The sequence below is a fragment of the Homalodisca vitripennis genome, chromosome 6 (assembly GCF_021130785.1).
Source record: "Homalodisca vitripennis isolate AUS2020 chromosome 6, UT_GWSS_2.1, whole genome shotgun sequence".
NCBI lineage: Eukaryota > Metazoa > Arthropoda > Insecta > Hemiptera > Cicadellidae > Homalodisca > Homalodisca vitripennis.
Genome location: NC_060212.1, coordinates 85639263 through 85662379, shown reverse-complemented (window position 1 = coordinate 85662379; position 23117 = coordinate 85639263). Strand labels below are relative to the sequence as shown.

General features: G+C 33.4%; 1 protein-coding gene across 1 annotated transcript; it reads right to left on the bottom strand.

The window, feature by feature from the left end:
- Positions 1-385: 385 nt before the first annotated feature.
- On the bottom strand, positions 386-22860 carry LOC124364499 (40S ribosomal protein S18). The gene is made up of 5 exons (XM_046820036.1): positions 22740-22860; positions 12672-12857; positions 7511-7612; positions 6150-6241; positions 386-550 (listed from the first exon to the last, which is right to left on the bottom strand). Exons 1-5 carry the CDS (start codon positions 22740-22742, stop codon positions 475-477), a joined length of 459 nt encoding a protein of 152 aa, XP_046675992.1. The 5' UTR covers positions 22743-22860; the 3' UTR covers positions 386-474.
- Between the last annotated feature and the right edge of the window lie 257 nt (positions 22861-23117).

Sequence of the window (23117 nt, the reverse complement as noted above, 5' to 3'; positions counted from 1 at the left end):
ATTGCGCGTCCGGATATCAGGACGTTAGTATTTCTCAATATGCTTTTCAACGTACGCTTAAGCATACGTTGGTATGGAAAGGGTTAAAGAACTCAATTTTTCATTGGTTCACAAAATCGTGATAATAAGAGACAGATGGTAGATATATATCCGCTAATACTCCCCTTAAGTAAGACAGGAAGCAGATATATCAGCTCATTTTGTCAAAATAAATTGGTTAGTGCAAATTTAATACCACACACATGTTTACATTTCAGAAAAATATCTTTCTATTACAGTTTATTTTGTCCGGAGCCTATAAAGCAACCAATTTTTTTGCTGCAGACAATGTGTGAAGGGACCACAGATTGAATTATGGAAACTAACAAAAAATAAATGGACAATATTATTGAATCACCAAACACACTTTATTAAATAGAATGATTTGGTAATTTAATAAAAAAAAAGAATAGTAACAAAACATCCAAGACAATTTTACTTCTTCTTGGATACACCAACAGTCCTTCCTCTTCGGCCAGTGGTCTTTGTGTGTTGACCTCTCACACGCAGGCTGTAAACAGAAAATAGATTTAAGTTATATGGCTTAAACAGACTCGCAAATCCCAAAACTAGAATTTTGAGATAAGTAATAGAAATATATAGGTAAATTGCATTGGAAACAGTAAGTTTTGGGATCTTAATTTATCTTGTCTTTGAAACTGATTCTCCAAACATGTGAATGAGTGACAAACACAAACTCCTGTTCAATTACAGAAGTAGTGTAGCACAGTTTGTATAAAAATATTATAATAACTAAAATTAGAGCTGGGGTTAAGTAGTAGAATTGCATAGTATCAGAGACAATAATTTTTTCAGAAAATAAGCTAAGTAAAAAATCCTCTTAGAATTTTAGTGTAGAGTGATATGTTGCAGTGTATGTAACTGTTTCAACTAAAAGGAAAATATTGTCATATCATAAAAATTGACAGTAAAAAGTTTGTTATTTATATGAGCTGTCAACAGTAAAACTGAAGGGAAAACATACAATGATTGTATAAGGTTTGTCAAGGCAAAAATAATCACCAATTGTTTTACCTCTAATAAGTCATTTATACAACTGTAGCATTATACAACAAGATTGCAATTAAATGCAACAATGAGTCGCACCATGCAGTTTATGTCGCACCAGCTACCAGCACAGTCCAGAAGATCTAAACTGTGCCGTTTAATAGTGCAAAAGATAATTTGAATATACACACTTGAATACTAAAACAATAAGGAGAAGTAAGAATAAAACTACACTTTCAACTAAAAAAAACTTTACCTCTGAAAAGTAAAATGAGTCGAAGAATTGGACGTACGAGGGGGTACCCAAAAAAAACCGGAATTATTTTATAAAAATTATATACTATAAAATTTTTTTACAATACGACCTTATCTCCTTCAAAATAATCTCCATTACAACTAATACACTTGTCCCAACGGTATTTCCATTAATCAAAACATTTTTTGTAGTCATCTTTAGAATTGGCTGCAAGCTCGAGCTTCGTTTTTTTCTTAACCTCTTCAACGCTGTCAAATCGTTGACCTTTCAAGCCTCTTTTCATGTGTGGAAATAAAAAAAAGTCGCATGGAGCGAGGTCAGGCGAGTAAGGTGCGTGGGGCAGCGGAACCATGCCGTTTTTGGCTAAAAACTGCCTAACTGAGATGGCTGTGTGTGCCGGTGCGTTGTCGTGGTGAAGAACAAATTTGGCAGCAACCCTTTTCAGTCCTAAATCTCCTGTTAAAATTCGCTGAACCGAGCTCCAAGTTAACCCACTACTCTCTGATAGTTCCTCAATTGTCTGTCGACGGTCGGTAAGCACAAGTTCATGAATTTTCTCAACATTTTCGTCCGTTCGAGAGGTTGATGGATGTCCACACCGAGGTTTGTCTTCAATCGACATGTCGCCATTTTTAAATCGAGCGAACCACTCGTAGACCTGAGTTTTCCCCATAGCATCTTTGTAAGCTGTATTCAACATTAAAATAGTTTCTGCAGCATTTTTACCAAGTAAAAAAACAAAATTTCACAGCTGCACGTTGTTCACTTAAACTTGCCATGACAAAAAACGAAACAAGAACAAAACAGGGTTAGCGAAAACAGTCACTACGAACGAACAGAATGCACTAGGACAACGGAACTGGGGTCACTGAGCTCGCAATGGGTTGCGCGACACACGCCTAGCGGCAGGAATGTGTACTACACGCTGCCGGCTGCCAGCAATACAATTCCGGTTTTTTTTGGGTACCCCCTCGTATATTAACATGATGGTAGAGGTTATTCTACTTTTTTGTAGCTTGCTCCAAATAGGTCTACATGTAAATGTACTCACAAATACAGTACTTTTATTTTGATTATTCTGACAACTACACTGCAAATTTGGGAGCAGATATCTGAATGTGAATTTTCTTTTGGCAAATAACCAAGTTGTGACATACACAAACTCCTGTTCAATTAACAAGATGCACAGAAAGCAAGTAATGTAGTGAAGTTTGTATACAAATATTTTAATAACTAAAATTAGAGCTGGGGTTAAGTAGCAGAATTGCATTGTATCAGACACAATAATTTGTTCAGAAAATAAGCTAAGTAAAAATCATTTTACAATTTTAGTGTAGAGTGATATGTTGCAGTGTATGTAACTGTTTAAACTAAAAGGAAAGTACTGACCTATCATAAAAATTTACAATAAAAATGTTTGATATTCACATGAGTTGTCAACAGTGAAACCAAAGGGAGAACATAACATGATTGTATAAGGTTTGTCAAGCCAAAAATAATCAATTGTTTTACCTCTAATAAGTAATTTATACAACTGTAGCATTATACAACAAGATTGCAATTAAATGCAACAGTGAGTCGCACCATGCAGTTTATGTCGCACCAGCTACCAGCACAGTCCAGAAGATCTAAACTGTGCCGTTTAATAGTGCAAAAGATAATTTGAATATACATACTTGAATACTAAAACAATAAGGAGAAGAAAAACTACACTTTCATGAAAACAAGAATTTAAAACTGGCATTACTAATATCAATTTACATTACCCACATAAAATGTTTTATATCTACAAACTAACTCATTGCAACTGAACCTTTTGTTTTGGAGATTGGATTTTTTTATAAATAAAAAATGTATTAGAATAACATTTAAACCCTTGCATTGATCAAGGATAAATGGCACAAATAAGTGGTCAAAATCTCACCCTGACTGAGGACCTCTAATTTGGGCTCAAAACTGATCTTGTTGCTGGAACCATATTCAAATCCAAATGCTTCGACTAAGACTACAGTGCTACTTCACACTGTGGGTACTTCACTGTGTGTGGTATGTTACAAGTTATGAACTTGGTTTCACGTTATTATCTGTTAAATACAATCATAAACGTCACTTCCCGTGTACAAACTTATATTTATTCAGAACCGTAGCGTACAGAAGGAATGTGTTAAGTGACGGAGAAAGTAATTGTTTGAACATTACATGAGGTTTATCAATAAAAGTTTAAACAGCAATACAATGTTCAGTTTTCTGTTGCACTCGCTACCAGCACACTGTATAGACATATATAGTATGCCGTTTATAAGTGCATATTGTTTCAAACATATGTTTTAAAATGTTATTTAAACATTTTATTATCAGCAATTTGTAATAAGACTTTAGATTTCAAATGTACTCTAACCTTGATGAATTTAACCCTTATAACGTCACAGACGCCGTATGGCGCATAGACAAACTATCTCCAAACGGCAAAGACGCGGTACTGCGCATCGACACAAAACTGCGTCTATAGCAAATTTAAGTTCCTTTTAAATCCGATCAATGTCACTAACGGTATGCGTCAACCATGTGTGTGGGTTATTGACCTATGTCAAGCGTCAAAATATAGCTGTCGCGTTACATTGTTTGAAACAATAGACGCGGTGTCTAGACACTCTCCCCACCCACACGGCACAGACGCCGTACAGCGCGCGCGCGCTTTTGTTTGCAGTTTGGCTTCAGGTAGTGCGTGTCTAACCATCGCTGAGTCGGTTTCCTTCGTCGTGTTTTCTGTTTATATGGTTTTTATTTATTTGTTAAAAGTATTGATATCTTAGTTTTAGTATTCATTTAGTGTTTTTAGTGTCATTTTAGTGTTTAGTGTCACCTATTTAGTGTTCAGGTACTTTGGGATTCTACCGACCACACCAGTATGAAGAACACAAAAATATAAATTTATAGCTAAACAAACATGATAGAACGAAAAAAACAACTCTTTAATTACAAAATTACAAACTTACAAGCATTTCCAGGCATTGTGATCGGTATTGTTGTTGCTGTTATCTTATCTTTCTCGAGAATCCCGATTACGACAGGCCACGCGGCATCACATGATTTGCGCGGTACATAATTGCCTTTCCATTACAATTCAATTTATATTTCTGATCAGATCCTCTAGAATGTGATATTTTACTGATAGGTACTATCTCGAGGGATGTTTTTCTTTCGTTGACATCAGCGAGAAGGCATGGCACTCGAATTTTGGGTGGCGGAGTATGATCAAGAATAAAAACAAGTTTTGAGTGATTTTTTTTAATAAAGAGTTTAGTTTTAGTTTGATCATATTTGTTTTTATTGAATTTTTGTGTTTGGAGAAATGTAGAGGTAAAACACGGAAGTACAACAAAGCCACGCATCATCTGAACGGGCGGCGAGACTCTGCAATCACGTTATCTACTAGACCGCTCGACTTTGACCTCTGTCTGAGGATGGGGAGGGGTTTGCGATAAGACAATTCCTGTTTTATATTGACGAAATATTGTTCTACGCTAATCTAGTAATCAGTAGAAGCAAAATGTCAAATAACGATTCATGTCTGGGTGTGGTCGGTATAATTCCAAAGTACCGTGTTCATTATTAGTGATAAATAACATGTCTCGTAACATTGACGATCCTGAGTACAGTGACTTTATAATTTTAAAATTTGTACTTTTTTATACTTACCATAATTATAGAAAGTAAAAATAAAAATGAACTTTACACATTAATTTTTTTTTTTTTATATATATTGTGCCGTTTGCTGGAAGTCGTGAAAAGATATACTGACGTTATAAGGGTTAAACAATATTCGCCATGGGAAATTTATTTCAGTTACGTATTATTTCTATTAATATAAGAGAAAATAATTAAGAAATATACAGCATTACCATAGTTCTTAAACAAGAAGTTTTTATTAAAACTAACAGTTCTCTATGTACAAATCTGTCCAAAAAAATCACAAATTATTTTATTTCCAGATATGTCAATGGGCAGTTTTTCAAAGTAGTTTCTCTTAATTTAAAAATAAGTGTGATAAAAATGTAATATGGATATACAAGTTCCAAAACTATAAAGTAAAGGAACCCAAACACCATATTTTACTTTAGCACACAGACAATCCAATGTTCCAAAATTTGAGAGCATTGCATTTAGAACAAGTGTGCATTTCAAGAAGAGGGACTGAACATACACTAAGCTACTTTTTATTAAGAATTTTTAATAACTTGCCAGCAACATAAATAAGCTAATAAAGAGGTAACACTGGTACCATCATTATTGTGGCTTGTAAATCATGGGATGGGTAGACAGGCTACATAACCCCACATAATTAATTTGTCACCCGTTTTCACCTACATAAATGTATACAGCTGCCTCAGAAAACCTTAGTGGAAATGCCCTTAATAAGCTGAAACATTCGAGACTAAATTTACGATCTCTGTGCTTTAATATGACCAATATTCTGAGCCAAGTGATCTGGCACTATGAGAAGACTATATTATCACATGTACTGTACTTTTGTGATTGAATCCGTACATTCAGTCCTTTCTTAACTTTGTGCCACAGTCAAGTTTGCATCAAATAAATCCATCATCATAGTGTTGAATACATCATGGAACTTCATTTGACCATTATGAGTTCTGTGCTAATTTTGAATTAAATGTGTAAATCTCCAGTAATACTAACCCAAACTTCAAATCATATAAATAATAATTAAAATTATTTTAGAAAACACATCTTTAAAATATTCTTCTTCTAATATTGAAATAGTACACATTAGTAGTAAACAACCAACAGTCTACTCATAAAAAAAACAAAAGCTTTTCATCCTTACCCCCAATAGTGACGCATTCCTCTGTGGGCTCTGATCTTCTTTAGCCTTTCGAGATCATCTCGAAGTTTGCTGTCCAAGTTCATTGAGGTCAACTGTGAGACAAATGGACATATTTTTATTATAAATTAACATGTTATGAATTTAAAATTGTAAAAATGGTAAACTGAAAGATATTTTCTAAAACTTCTTTTCAGGCTGAAAATAACAAGGCGAGGTCAAATTGTACCTGACTAAAATGCTTATGTTGCAAGAATGCTTTCACTGAAATATGCAAGATTAGTTGGAGAGCCCAACCACTTGGCAGACTAGGAAGACACTGCCAAGGTGGACAACAAAGGGACACTACAGATTAGCTGACACCACAGAGACTGCTTGTCTGCATCAGAATACAAAGACGGTTGGGACACAGCGAGCAGAACAGCTGTCACCACCATCCAAGAAGATGGAGGAAGTATCAGTAAACACAAGAAATTAGGAACAGCAGAGTTTAGCAGCCACCTCCCTGCCCTAATTGAAGTAATGCTTTAGGTTGTGAGTAGGAATGATGATATTAGGAGCAGGTTTTGTTTTTAATAATATAGTGGTTCATACCCCTTAAGTTGGAAGTGGACTTTACATTACATCTAAGTAGTAGGTTTCCCACTCCTCATCCTCATTTAAAAAATCTGATGTAATGTAGGTCATAAAATTTTTGTTTGTAATATGGTGATTAAAAATCTGAGTTCTAAGCAATTTTCTTTAATTTTTTGGAATGAAAATCTACTGCTGAATTTTAGGAAAACTGATTTGGTTTTGGCGATTAAATAAATTAGTTTACACTTTCAGATTATTATGAACACACAGCAGTTAAGCCTGAGTCTGCTTACATAAACATACTAGCACATTCATAACGTCTTTCCTCTGTCTTTAATAGAGGAACATATTAAACAAACTTTAACGTAACTTATTGTAACAACTTGATAATAAAAAGTAAGTTTTAACCAAATTAAGATAATTATGAAACACAATTATTATATAATTTAAGTAACAATATTGTAAAAATAGAACATTTTAGATTGTCTAAAGACAAATTGTTGACATGATATTTTTGTTGATGTAAGGGTTTCCTTCAAAATTTTCAAAAGAAAATGTTAATGTTTCTATGACATAAACGTTCAATAAAAGTCTGAACTATTCCTACAATATCAACCTCATTAAATTCAGATTTATTGAGAAGGAATTTCTCAAGATCAAATGAAATTTCAGATAAATGAGAGCTGAAAAGATGGGATTAGACAATTCCATACAGTTCTCCCATATTTATTTACATAATTATATAAATTCTATTTCTATTATATAGTGAGTTACATAAATATACTCACCTGGGAATATTTACCATCTTGAATATCCTTCTGTCTGTTCAAAAACCAATCAGGGATTTTGTACTGACGTGGGTGTGACATGATTGTAACGATCTTCTCCACCTAAAATAGGCGATTATACATTTTTAGAAATTGTTTACTATACGTGAATCTCCTTTCCCACTTAAGTGTAAGCAAAATATTCTAATAAAACATGTAATGTTTATTGCAAAAAATGTCTGAAAATTAACATATTGCGGATGACTGACAAGATATTTTGTCACACAATGTTTGGCCCTTATGACAGTATGGGCTCGGCTCGTCGTAATGTGCTTTATAGACATTATATTTCTATCTAACTTAATTTCACCTTCTTAACCCATTGCGGATCACTGACGAGCTGGGCTCGTCACGCAGCGGCCGGGCCTAACGGGTGACGAGCTCAGGTCGCAAAAGCGGTCTGCTTTTAAATTTCCCTCCAAATAGTTCTGTAATGTCTGATAGATCGGGTGATCGTCTTCACTTGTCTACTAAGAGTGTTTAACAACGGTCTACGTTTAGAGTTTTCAAAAGTTTTATAAATATCCTACAGATCGCAGTTTGTATGAGCCACTTTATTTAGACTATGATTCAGACATCATCCCTGCCACGTCGTAACCTTGCTCGCGTGTTATCGTTCCTACATCACGGATACCCCAGCAAGCCCATGTTCCATCTGAACGAATACCTTCGCAGCTGAATTTTCTAGTATACAAAAGCGAGCGATACGATGTGGCGCACCAGTGCTGTTCGTGCGCCCGCTGACCGTGAATTAATTAGCGCCCGCTGGTGCCCGCGTGCCAAAACAATACCATCCGCAATGGGTTAAACTTCCATAAATTACCCAATATATTGCACTAGTATTTTCAAATTAAACAGCACAAAGTTTAACTTGTTTATTAGTGCTAGTGGTTTAATTTTCATTATGTTCATGAAAATTTAGTTTTATATTGTTTTTAAATATATGAGCACAAGTTATGTATACTAAAGGCAAGTTTTAGTGAAGAACCAAGTGCTATAGCGATCTGGCGGATTGCTGTTCAGCTGTTGTCTCGACAAAATTAATTCTCACCAACAGGGGCACGCACACAAAAATAACTTGATCCACAATGAGTTAACCCTTTGCACTCCAAAGGCCTGCATTGCAGGCCATGGCGGTGCACGGGCAGATTCCCCACCAACTCCAATTAAAATACGTTAGCCTGTCCCACAGCTCCAGCGGCCTGCATTGCAGACCATGACGGATTCCCCACTAGCTCTTATTTATTTTTGCAATGGACGTGTTAGCACTCCACATTATTTTGAGCCAACCATTGCGTAACAGTTTAAATGCCAATTTAAAGGTCTACTTTACTAATAGCTATTTAAGTACTAACTACTAATTTTTTAATTAGTTAGCTTATTTCATGTATTTTACGTGTTTTTCTTGGTTATCTTTTATTTAATGTACAAATGATTTTAAAATAATACTTTATTAAAAGGTGATACTAGGATAAATAAATAGTTTTTAATCGATTCAAAGGTTTTTATTATTCAAAAAAATTTAAAAAATGAATAAAACCTAACCTAAACAATATACAGTAGTGTAAAAACCATAGCATATTGCTATAACATATGTATGTTTACAAGACAAATTTACCACAAACATACAAAAAATGCTAATAAATGAAATAACTTTTTTAACGAGTTACTAATAATAGTATTTGAATAAAATTTGGCCGTTAATAATAATAATACGTGTATAAAAATATAAAAGTGTAAAACCAATTGCATTTTTTCAATAATAAAAATTTTTATAAATAAAAATATTAAGTATAAAATAAGTATAGGTATATATAATAATTATAAGTGCAGGAATATTAAAATTGTAAAATCAAAATTAGTCCTTAAACCTTTTCGCTGTGTGGTATAATCTAAAACAGTTACCAGCATGTAATCCCGGTTTGTGTGTGCAAGTGTCACAGTACATTCTTGTACGCCTTGTTATCCAGATGTGGTAGATGTTATCTTTGTTTACTATTCGTGTAACAGATAAGCTAAGTAGGGTGGGACCAGAGCTGTAGGACAATCAAGATGTTGCTTCATCTCCCCTTTCAATGTCTGAGATAGTGATAACAATATCAGTCAGCAAGTCTAAAAATAAAGGTTGACCTAAACATGATATGCAATTCTCTTACAAACGTGATATAAAGAATTGCATTTAATTCAAATAAAAAATTTATTACTGGTTATTGAAAATATTGCATTTTATTCACTGGTTATTTCTAATTCTGAAAACTTGATTTGGTACCGTATAGATACACCACAAAAAATCATAGAAAATGAAATATGACACAATACGTGCTGCCTGCAATGCAGGACATTGGAGCGTTCAAGCAAATTAGTACCAGCCTGCATTGCGGGCCATTGGAGCGCAAGGACGAAAAAAATATTTATGCCGCCGGAGCTAGTTTGAGTATGGCGCTGGCCTGCACTGCAGGCCATTGGAGTGCTGGGACATTCTATAAAATCATTTTATGAAATCCATTGGAGCGCTAAGGGTTAAAACTCATCGGACTCTGTAATAAATTAATAACATCAATTCTTCCCCTCAAGGCAAGGGAAGGGGAATTATACTCAATTAACCCTAGAACTGTTAATCGACATAATTTTGTCGGTCAATGTCGCTTCTGTAGTGTTAACCATCAAAATTTTGTCGGTCAAACATTCTCTCATATAATTACTTTTTACAATATACTCCGGTAACGTATCGATATAATTCATGCACCATTGGATTCGGGAAGAAAAATGCTAGGGAACAGATGAGTTTTATTCCTCTTTGTATTATGGTTGCGACGTAGCAAGCTTGTCATTTTGAACGTAAAAGAAAACGACGCAGTTTGTTGTGACCGCCATATTGCCGCTGCCGTTCTGTGTATCACTTTCGTGCCGAGCTTTGGATATTTGTAAGTTTTAATAGTTTTACGCATGTTTTAGTGTCGTATTTAATGTGTAGTGTGTTGTTTGATGTCGTAGTAGTGTAAACATATATATTTTAGAATAAATCAATTTCTATTTACTGAAATATGTTTGAGAAATTATCGGCTTTGTGTAGGCTATGGCAAAATGACTTGGCTAAAATTCATTTCACATAGTTTATTGTTTTCACTTACTAAACGTTATTTATAGCACTCTTTTAGCTCTGAAGTAACTATTTATTTTTGGTAAATAGATAGTTTTCACAATAAAATATATATTTCCTGTAATTTCTTTGGTTATATATAATAACTGTTTGGGTTATTCTATACTTTTTCAATATATTTAGTTATATTATTTATAGTTTTCTAACTACATAATATTTTCTATTACTTATAAACCATAAATTTATAAATTTTGATATAGTACAAGCTTTAGAAACGATTTTATATTTTGCTGAATGAAAATTTTTTGCAAAGTTTTTGAATAATGGCAAAATTTAACTTTTTTTTACTTTTCAAAAAATAATTTATGGTAATTTTTTCATTAGTACTGTATATTCTATTTTATTCTAAGTAATAAAATATGCAATATAACATGTATTCATAGATAAATGTATTAGCAAAACTTGTTTTACCAAAGTCTTACGTGTACACCCGATTTTCAGAATTTATACGCATCGCTGCTTTTTGTTCTATAGCTTTATGATGCTTTCATAAATGTGTATAATGTTTATGTTTTTTTGAAACTAGATAAAATTTGATACAGAATGGCTATCTCACTTATAAATTTCTCACTATAAATTCATTTGCTAGGTATGGTCCCCCCCAAATTTAAGAAATATTTTTCGTAAATTTTATATTTGATAAAAAAAGTGTTTATTAGAAAATTTTTTATGGTTAATTTTACAATATAGTGCAATTCTACGTTTAATTCTGAACACAAAAAATATATACTCTTATTTATATTGCTTTTATTTTATATTTTTAATAATTTTTTTAAAAAAACCTTGCGCGAAGCTCCAAAACAGCCCGACACTACAGGATGAAATAACCGCCAGTTCTAGGGTTAAGCTCCCTAATAGTAAGACTACTGCCATACTGTCGTAAATGTAATGTAAGTAATATGTATTGAAAGTTTGACTATTGATTCATGTGGCAGTGGACTGCTCTTAATAATAGTATTTACATTCCAACCAATGATTTAAAAAAAGTTAAAGCAGATTGATTTGTATTTGGCTCTAGTCTTGTCTTGTTTTGTAAAGTGATTAATGTAGAATAATATTTATTAAGTTTAGAATTCCATTATAAACAAGTACAGTTATTGTTGATAGAGTCGTTTTAATTGCCTTTTCATTTCAAGCTGAAATCTGTTAGGTCCAATGTGAGTTGAAATTCCCATTACATAACAACTACAGTAGAAGATGTGATAAACAAGAAAATTTATATATAGGTCTCATTGGTCTCTATATTGCATACATATTTATATTACAATGTGTAGTGGTTTAATGCCAATAATTGATGGCTAACTTATGGATTCATACTGCCCGATTCATAGTTTAGGTAAGTAATTAGGTGGGAGAAATGATTCTGAATGAAGGTGGAGGAAGTGCCTCTCTTTATACCGGCCTAATACAGTAAGTACATAAAGAATTAATTTCGTTCTTTAATTTTGTTGTTGTGAACCTGCAATATATAATGATGACTAAGATAGAGGAATTTAAGGAAGATAATTACATTTAATTAAAATACAAAGGATAATAATTATTGTTATAATCAAAAGTATTTTTTATTGTTTAATTATTTACTTTTAGTATTTCCTTGATAAGATTACTCCATACTTGTGTAACAAGGAGAAGACAAGAGGATGATCTCTCCATTTGGGTTATAATTTGTTGACTTTGGACTAACCAATATCTTATAGGAATTTTGACCATTTCCTGGACCGAAAACCACCAGTTATTATTGACTAAATAATTTTAAGTGAATATTCTGCTTAAGTTTATGAGAACTCAAGATAACAAACTGAAATAAAATAAGTTTTCCTTGATAATATGAAATTTATATTCTGAACTCTACCCATCTGACACTTAAAGAACATTATGAGCCAACAACTTGATTACATTAGAAAATCAGTTTGCTAACATGTTAAAAGTGAACCAAGAGTATAATTATTGTCAGTAACTCACTTCCTCTTCTGAACATTCTCCAGCCCTCTTGTCCAGATCAATGTCAGCCTTCTTCAGTACGATGTTGGCATATCTTCGGCCAACACCTTTAATGGCAGTCATGGCAAACATCACTTTCCGTTTGCCATCAATATTTGTCCCCATTATACGGAGAATGTGTTGAAACTTTTCTGGTATAACAAGCGACTGTAACAAAATAACAGGTTACTCAATTGTTAAAAAAACTCCTTTTGAATAATTTAACCCTAGAATGCAATGTTCTATACTTCACAAATCAAAACTGTAGACATGTTTAAAGTTTTCAACAGCAACTAAACGCTTTTATTGCCAAAGATAAAATTAAATCCATGTTGAAAAATGCCAAGTTATTTTTTGTGTGACTATGCGAAAAGTGCCAGAAGGTTTTGGACCAAAACGCAAGGGTTTAGAAAAAATGTATATATAAAATTTATTTTTGATCATAAAAAGCTCTGTTTTACTTCTTTTTAAGGTTATATGAATTACATATAAAAAAACTATTGAACATTTAAATTTTTATTTAATTTTTTCATTTAAAAGATCACTAACTTTAAACAGCAACATTCCAAAAAAAAATAAATAATAAAAATCAAGTTTGTGGTGAAATAACTTTTATAAAAAAGATTTATTTTGAAATTTCAATACTTTTATGATAAATAAAATTTTAAAACAACCCAAAATTATGTGTAATAACTTAATATTGTACCATAAACAACATTTTTACAAATAATTAATTGCTAGAAATTATTTTTACTAATACGCAAGGTTGCAGAAAAAACCTCCACTTAAAATTGATATTTTATCATTAAAAGCTTATTTTAATTTTGTTTTAAATGTAAATGAATTGTCCATCAGAAAATATATAACAATAAGATGTTAATATAATTTTTTTTAAATTGAAAATCACTTTAGACAATGACTTTTCTACGGAAACAAAATAATTTTTTTAACCTTTAATACTTTTAAAGATAAAAGCCATTTAAAACTATTGTAAATCATACAAAATCATGTGTAATATAACAATAATTACTAAAACGAAACTCAAAACATAAACATAATCTTATTCAGACAATTTTCAAACAAACTCTAAAACTGTCTTCATGGACACTCAGAAGTGACTGTCAACACTTTTTTTATTAGTTTTAATATCTTTTAAATTAATAAAAACGCACAATAATATAACCTTAAAAAAGCTCCCCTACTTGTCACGACACTGCGATCGCGATCTAACTGAGAAAGTGTTGTATTTTAGTTAGTTGTTTATGGCACCTAACAGAATTAAAAAGTAGAAATATAGTTGAAAAGGTTAGTTTAGTTAACCCTCTTAGTGATTGGCCGCTTTAGTATGATATTCATTCGTTTAATATTAATGATAGATGTCGATCCGTTGACGTTCAAACATGCCTTTGAAATCGTCATCGCTGCTCGGCCATCTTCCGGCCGTTATTTACTGCATTGTGTACAGAAGTCTTCCGTTTCCTCTAGATCTATCTCAATTTTTTTTTTATTATTATTTATAAGGGCATAAAACACGGAGGTTATCAATGCCCGTATGGTTAACGGACACCTACACTTTAAAATATGGTGTCACGTTATCAGTACAAAGAATAGACAACGGATCGCTGTGTCAAAGAAAATTATCACATTAAGACAATAAGAAAAACAACAGCAGTGAACAGAGGACTAATACTAAATAACAAAAATAGCCGAGAGGCTGTAAAGGGGCCCAATAATTAAAATATGTCAGATAAATAATAACAATATAAATATAACAACAATCTAATGCTAAAACCAGGTAAGTTAGTGAAGGTAAGGTTGTAAAGGGACCCACCCTCACTAATAACAAATAACAATAACAAATAAATAGAAGGACAAAGTATATAACTTAACAGGTACTCGCTCAGATCAAATCTTTGAGATAAGACCTCGTTCTTCTTAAGAATTCAAAAAGTTTTACAATGACTGACTCATCATCCCCCAACAGATCGAATAGACTTGCTGGGAGCTGACAAGATCGTCTTTGCATTGTATAATCACGGCATTCGACCAAAATATGCTCGACACTCAGAGCCACTCCACAAAACGCACACTCCGGGGGATCCCCGCGGCTCATGAGGTACCCGTGAGTCAGCAGCGTGTGACAGATTCGCAACCAACACAACACTACTTCCTCTCTGCGGTTCTCGCGGATGGCTGTCCCCCAGGGAGCTACAAGGGAGTGTGTTTTATGGCTCTCAGTTTGTTGCACACCGTCCGAGACCAAGAGTCACCCCAAACTCGTCTTAACTTCTCCTTCACCATTGGCTTTAGGTCTGACTCTGCCACCATAGCAGTAAAAGGAGGAAGCTCATGAGCACTCCCAGCAGCCCTGTCGGCAAGCTCATTTCCGGGAATTCCCGCGTGACCGGGCACCCACACCAGAACAACCTGTATATTTTGGACTTGAAGTCTGTGAATAGCACATCGGATGTCGCGCACAAGGACATGTTTTGGATACATGTCCTTGATTGCTTGCAGACTACTAAGCGAGTCGGAGCAGATGACCAGTTCTGGTCCTGGGGCAGACGATGTTCAATGCTTTAAAAATAGCGGTCAGTTCTGCCGTGTAGACTGACGTTACAGAGGGCAGACAGAATCTATACTCACGGCTCGCCGTTATGAACGCACATCCGGTGCCATCCTCCGACTTAGACCCATCAGTGTAAATTATGTCACAAGGTGCCCGAGCACTCAAGAGTTCCCGGAAAGCCTGCGTGAACACTAAATTAGAAGTGCTTCCTTTCTTGTACTTGTGAAGTGACAGGACAACTTCGGGACTTAATACTAACCAGGGAGGAATATCACTCTGGTAGCATTGACTTACTTGGTACTCCTCGATACCAAGGTCCGAGAGGAGCACTTTAGCCCTTACTCCAAGGGGAGCTGAGATGTTAGGGCGATTGGCATAGACTTCGAGCAAGTCACTTTCAAATACGTGTTCATATGCCGGATTTTCGGGCTTGGCTTTAAGGGAGTGAAAATAATTTATGACAAGTTGCTTGCGTCTCATATCCAGCATTGGTTCACTAGCCTCCGCTAATAAGCTAGGTGTAGGGCTTGAACGAAAAGCTCCAGTAGCCAACCTGATCGCAGAGTGGTGAATCGAGTCAAGCATTCCTAACGCGCTTGGCGGGCAGACAGAATAAACCTGAGAACCATAGTCAAGGCACGAACGGACAAAAGCTTTGTAAAACGCAGCATACATGTCCTGTCCGCGCCCCGATCTATCTCCAGATGAATTGTTAAAAAAATAAACAAATAGACCTGCCACCACAGGATTTTTAGCTGTCAGCTCCAGGGTTATCCCTCCGAGCGTCCATCATATTTTGTAAAATGCATACCCGTTTTGTGAGGTTTTGCAGACTGTCCTTGGAAAATTTATAATAAATATAAATAGTAACTTAAATATAGTGTCATACACCACTTTTTGAAAAGAATTATGCAATGCACAGTGTGCATTCAGACTGTGAAACTATGAAATTAGAAAAAACAATTTCTTAGTTTACAAAAATAAAAACAAAATTTGTAATGAAATATGAACATGCATTTGAAATATTACATACTAGCGAGCCCGGCGCGCTTTGCTGCGCATTTCAATAATTTTTTGCAAAAGTTGCCCGCGGCTTCGCACGCAATTTCCCGTTGAAAACAGTACACTATATTCACTTATTCTTTTTCTATCACATTCTAAACATTGCTGAGATAATTGATAGTCGTTCCATCGTGAGCCTCTTGGGCGTATTATGAAGGTATGTACCATATTCCTGCCTCTATCTAGCTGTTACCCACGGCTTCGCACGCAAATCTTAAGAACCGAAGTCCTTATATTACTTAGTAAATTTTTTTTTTTTTACTATAATAAATTTTAGATTAAATTAGTTATATCTCCGATGCCACGATTGAGCTTGCTTTGTTGTCTCGATCGAGAGAATATGTACACACGGAGTTTTGAGAACCATACTTCTGTCAAAAAAAACAACTAAGGTTGATTTTATAACATTCTTTATATTTGTAGCCAACGTAAGATAGTAATTATGATATCTGCATTACTCTTCTGATCAAGCATGAGCATGGTTTATATTAAATAAATATTGCAGTTAAAGGTGAATATTTACGTCAAATTTGAATTGTATTATCTGGATAGTAAAGTCTATGTTTAACAGTGATTGCAAAAACAGTTTAAACAAAATTTGTCGTTTCTCTTAAGCTTACTCTATGCTTTAAAACTATAAGTGTAATATATGTTTACAAAGAACAGCTGATTAAAAATTTGAAAAGACGTTAACATATGTTTGCTGCAATGCATTTCTTATGGGTATTTCTGTAACCAGTGGGGCGGAATCCTGAATCGGGAAAGGGATGGGCATAGCTTATAAACCTTCTCCGTGGAAAAATACATATACGTACAAATTTTCATCATGATCGGTCCAATAGTTCACGATTCCATAAAGGACAAACATACAAACATTCATTTTTATATATATAGATATTCAAAATTCAGAGTAGCTAAATTGTTGGAAATTTTGTCCTGAAGACATAAATGTATGATGTTGAACTATTTATATTAATAATTTTTGTTATATATATTTTTTAAATAAGTGTACGTTTGAAATTTTTTCCTACACACCGTAGTTATATAACACATTAATGTAACAATGTTCTATAATAAACTATAAAAAATATAGTAGGAACACAACATTTAGAATAACCTACTTGAAGCAAATTTTGCCATGAACATAGAAAAAAATGTTTTCAGTTTTTTAGCAATTCATAATAATAACATAATAGAGGAAAGTAATAATAGTGATTATCTTTTATGAAAAACATAAACAAAATTTACATGCAATAATAACATTTTTAACAATATAGTAACTACATAAAAACTAACTGAAACGAAAACAAGAACAGAACAGGGGTAGGGTACGAGAAGCGGACCAAGTTTTTTATATCCAAATTGGCAAACAATATTACTTAACCCTTTGAACCCCAGACCAAAAATATTGATGGTGGAAAAAAACGTTACCAAAATCATTTGACCTAAGAACTACCGAGAATCCCCGGAGCAGAAACAGCTGTTTTCAGGGTTCCACTCAATCTAAATACTCAAATTCACGGCTAATTCACGGTTTTCACGGTTAAAAAAATTAAAATTCAAGGTCCGGAAAGTTTTCATAAACAACGTTACCGGTACAAACAAAATCGTGTTGGAGAGGGGGGGCGAAGTTGAGACGTAAACACTACAGACGCGGCAGAGCGGTAAAATACAATATAAAACTTCTTCCCATTTGACTAACGATTTCATTGGTCGTTGCAGGAATTGACGGAAACGTCTAAAAGAACGAAATAACAATAGGCTTCGGTTACGACGCAAGCAATGAGCGGCGAGCGACCCGATTTTATATGTCGATTTGCTACATTAATGAATATAACAAGGCATATTATTTTTACAAAACATCATCATAACAGTCATCAAAGCAATGACAAAGACAAATTTCAATATAATTAGCATGCACATAGCTCATAATTTTCTTTAACTTACAAGTTTGTTGAAATCTGAAGAGAACTTTGTTGACACAGGTTAGGACAAGATGCAGGGTGACCAGGATTCGTACGTTTTCTAAGGCTAACTCGTTTGAGTCCATGAAGTACACTTGCGTGATTATTAAATTATTTTCTTGTTTAACACATTATTATTATTATTTCGATCGATTTTCTTCCACAGGAAAATTTTCACATAATCACAGGTTCACATTTTAATTAGTACATAAGAAAAAGGCAAATTTTATTGAAATTAAAATAACATATAAACGTTAAAATGTATAAAAAATTATATACAACTTGTTATAAAGGAAAAGTTATTTGGTACCAGTTTATACAAAAAAAAAATTATATTTGTACACATAAATAAAGAAATTGATAAAAATGTCTAGAATAAAGTGAATTACGATTTGCACTTTTTGCTAAGTTCCTGTATCTTATCGTCTAACTCAGCTGCCCTTTTCCTGGCGTCGGGACAAAACCTGGAATTTTTGTGCTTCCCAATTCTTTTTTTTTTCTATTGCAGCTTGCTTCCTCTCTTTCTCAGAATTAATTTTTGTCTTTCATTTCTTCTCGTTGTTTTGCCAAGTGCTCCGGTAGTGGGCGTGGGGAATTTTTGGCAGCATGAACTAATTCATTAGTGATTTCCATTGCCTCCAATCCTCCTGCTGCTGATACGCCGTCACAAACTTTTCTCAACGCGACTAAACTCTCCTTCCTTCAAGTTTTCAACTATACACTGTTTGTTGACAGAGAAGCCTCTTTCAACAGAAGAATTTCCGTGAGAAAGTGTCAGAATGAGTTGAATGAAAAGCTTTAAATCTTTATATCAATTCTCACAATAAGAATAAGATTGGGATGAGTGCCGAGCTGGGGAAACAAATCTTTCATGTTGAGACATGAAACCAGCTGTTGTCCGAGGATGGGGGTGTGGAGTACACGATATACCCCTCCCCTTCCACTCTCATTGACAGTAGACAACAAAGGTTATTTTTACCATAACATCGCTGCACCACCACATTTACAATAAATGAACCTTGTACGATATATTTTTCATCTGCATGAAATGATTAATAGCGTTAACGTAGTCGTATGGAACCCGACAAAATTATACTTGGACGACTTCCTCGATTTGTAGTAATAAAGCTTAACACTACAAAGTTACTTGACGTTTGTTGTTTCCTGGTTAGAAAAAATGCAATGGTTTTTTTCTAAATGTTTTTATAACATGACGTTTCATTTTTAATATTTTACTAATACATTATACAATTTAAACCACACATTCACCATAAAAGATTTTAAACCGTGTAGGCTACACTCGTAATATCCATGCAGCTTAGGAATCATAAAAAAAATATTATTGATAAGGAAAACGCATAATCACTACCGTTTAATATCTAAAGAGATGAAAAATAAAATTGTTTTCTCAAACGACCTTACTGGTAATTAAAACAGTTATATAGGCCTATAAAGTTATGGTCTCGCTGCGTTAATTGATATGTGTGTCGTGTAGGTTCTGCTCCGTCACATTATTATACTATTTATTTACGCAAGACCCTAAATTAATTCAGTTTATTGTCCACCATAAATTAAAATTTTTTATAATTATTACATTGTGTTAAAAGTCATTACACACAACGATATAGATATCGTACTGAATAGCATTTTTCTCATTAATATTTAAATAAAATAAGGGATTTAATAGAATGAAATTAAGTTAAAATGTAATTTAAATTCCTTACATTAGATTAAGGATTTGTATACTTTTTTTATTTTATGAAAACAATAATAGACTATATCTGATACAATAATAACTCCAATACGAAAAGTTGTTTACTTTAAACGACAATCTATCAAGTAATTAAATTGTGTTATTAATCTCGCGTTCAATCAGAGAATGCCTCGTTTACAGCCGCGTAGCGTAGCCAAGGCACGGAACCTGGCGATAGACAAAGACAGGCCTCACGTGATTTGAGCCGGAAGCGTCATCTCCCACCGGCCCTTCCTTTTCCTCATTTGTTTATATAACCATATTATCATAAAATCGCTCAGATAGCAGCACTGTCAAAACTTCGTGGTCTATCCCCTACATTGCGTGCTACTTTTTACTTTGCAATAGCGAAGGTCAACTTTCCCATATGATCGTCTGACAACGACCCGTGTTGATTTTATTTATTCAAAAGTTGTAGAGATTTTCACGGTATGTAAACAAAATTCACGGCTTATTTAAGGTTTTTTCACGGTGAACGAAATTCACGGCTTATTCCCGGTTTCACACGGTCGGGTGGGGACCCTGTGTTTTGCATACTGTTTGTAAAAAATTAATACTTTTGGTATTTTTTATGCTATTGTCTTGTATTACACACCAAAATGTCCAGAATGAAATTGTATACACAGAAAAAGATTAGTCTGAAGTATAAAAAAATGTTTGAACAGTATTAAAATAATTTTAAAATATATGTATATAGATTTTTAGGCAAAAAAAAATTTGATTTTAAGATTTTTTAATTAAAAAATAAGAAATATTTTTACCATGGGCACCCACATTTTATTTTTCTAAATTTAGTTTTTTGTGTATGTACAAAAAACAATTATATTGATATCTCTAAAAATAAACTTTTTTTGAATTTTTATATAAAAGTATGCGACTTGTAAAAACCTCTAGGCGTACAACACAAAAATCACTGATATTACCTAAAATAAATAAATTAGTAAATAAATAAATAAAAAAAATTAGTATTTTTAATAAAATACATATAAATATGTATTAATACTCATAAAATAAGTATTTTACGATTTCAAATAAATATGTATTAAACGCATATACCATGGCGACGATATTACGTCGCCCGGGGATTCTCGCAACAACATTGGCGACGATACATCGTCGCCGCGGGGATCTTCGCATATCCTTCTCGGCGACGATATTTCGTCGCCTGGGGTTCAAAGGGTTAATCATAACCATCGATATAATCAATTGATACTGGTTAATTATTTTGAACAATTAACATAAATAATCTATATCAACAGCTGTAAACACTTGCATACAATACACGTGGAGTAATATTTCAATTTTACATAGGTAACATTTGATTATTAAAAATGGTAGTCAATTTTTTTTTAAACTAGCTACACAGCATTACATCAGCTACACATCAGCAGATTACTTTGAAAGATGATAAGACATGTTTTTCGTGGCTTCAACATGTTGGACTCGTACCGAAAAACCCATTATGTGAAATTTGTGGGAAAGAAACAACTGCAACTGTGAGAGGAGCAAATTGGTCGTCTTCAGTTTTCCTAATTTTGGTTATAATAATTTGTTGATCACTGGGGCTGCGGTATAATAAGAGGCCACCACCACCATAGAATCATATTTATGATTATCAAAACTATAGAAACAAAAATGTTGACACGAATTACGTTATATATAAAACTATCTATGTTGTGTATCTATAAAATGTAACAAACAAAACAGTTTAACATTTAGTTACTTTTATTTGTTTTTAAGGATATACTATGATTCTATTGAGGTGGTGGCCTCTTATTATACTGTAGCCAATCACTGTAAATATTAAATTCATATTTTAATTTTAAAAATATTATGACTGTTATTGAGGACTATAGATACTTTTATATCGATTGATAGTCTAGGATTTGAGATGCGAATATTAGGTATCGATGATTACATTCTTCGATATATAAAACCGGGTCCGCTTATCATATCCTACCCCAAAATAGACTGTAAACAGCGAAATTTACAGGTTTGTATCTGAGCAACAACAAACAATGCAAACGCATTTCGCTGAAAACAACAGCTGATGAAAATGACAGACTAATGTTTGGTATAGAATGCAAGAAATTGAAAGAGCACTAAACATAAAGAAAAACATGGGATTTAGAACGGTGTAGGTTATAATGCAATCTGATCGGTATTAGCATCAGCAAAATGAGTTCTAAGACATAAATGTTTATCATAAAAATTTTTGAAGATGACATTTAGTGAAAGTCTGAGTTGTCAAAAATATTGATGATGGACACTTAGAGGGTTAAAGAGTACGTAATAAAAGTTATATTTTATATAGTTAGTTATTTCATCAAGAGAGGAGTATATAATGTGGTGGTTAAACCTAGGGCTAAATTCATGATTAAACTGAGTTGAGATAATTTCTCTTGTTTCAGAATGGCAACTATGGGATGATAATTTACAAAACAATAATTCAAATTAACTAATCCCAAAACAACATTAAAATTAGCTTTGGAATGAATTAAAAATTGAATAGTATTTATCAAAATTGCATTCCTTAGTCTAACCCTACAACGATCACAAATCAGCATTTTTGCATGCATGGTAGTAAATCAATATATGTCTAAAATTAAAATAAAGAGGATTCAATTTTATAAAAATTGCAAAATAGATATAAATTATGAGGATAATACGCGATTATATTTGATAAATTTACTGATTCTTACCATGGCTGTTGGAATATCAAGACAGGCTCTCGTCACGAACGAACGAGCAATAAGGACCGGAAGAACAAAAACGAGAACAGAGAAACTGAACGGAACGGAACTTGCAACTTTGCGACCAACATGCGCCAAACACAGCAGCCTTACTTTGAAAAGGTTTTTTCGTTTTATATGTTTAGAAGCATATAGAAAAGACTAGTTAGTCATTGCGTAAAATCGGGTGCTTAGTTAACTCCAGCTTTTTTAAACATTCTTATTAATTCCCTTTTATATTTTATAATCAATTTTGATAGTAAAATAATATTACTCCTGAAATTATTTTTCATTGTCTGGTCTATGCTTAAAATCTCAAAGGCCTAAAACCCCAATAAATATTTAAAT

Excerpts from the sequence above, each read along its gene's own strand:
- LOC124364499 (XM_046820036.1), bottom strand. Across the intron at positions 7,613-12,671 it reads GAGAATGTTCAGAAGAGGAA|GTGGAGAAGATCGTTACAAT; the intron begins GTGAGTTACTGA and ends CGCCTATTTTAG. Across the intron at positions 6,242-7,510 it reads AAGATGGTAAATATTCCCAG|TTGACCTCAATGAACTTGGA; the intron begins GTGAGTATATTT and ends TTTGTCTCACAG.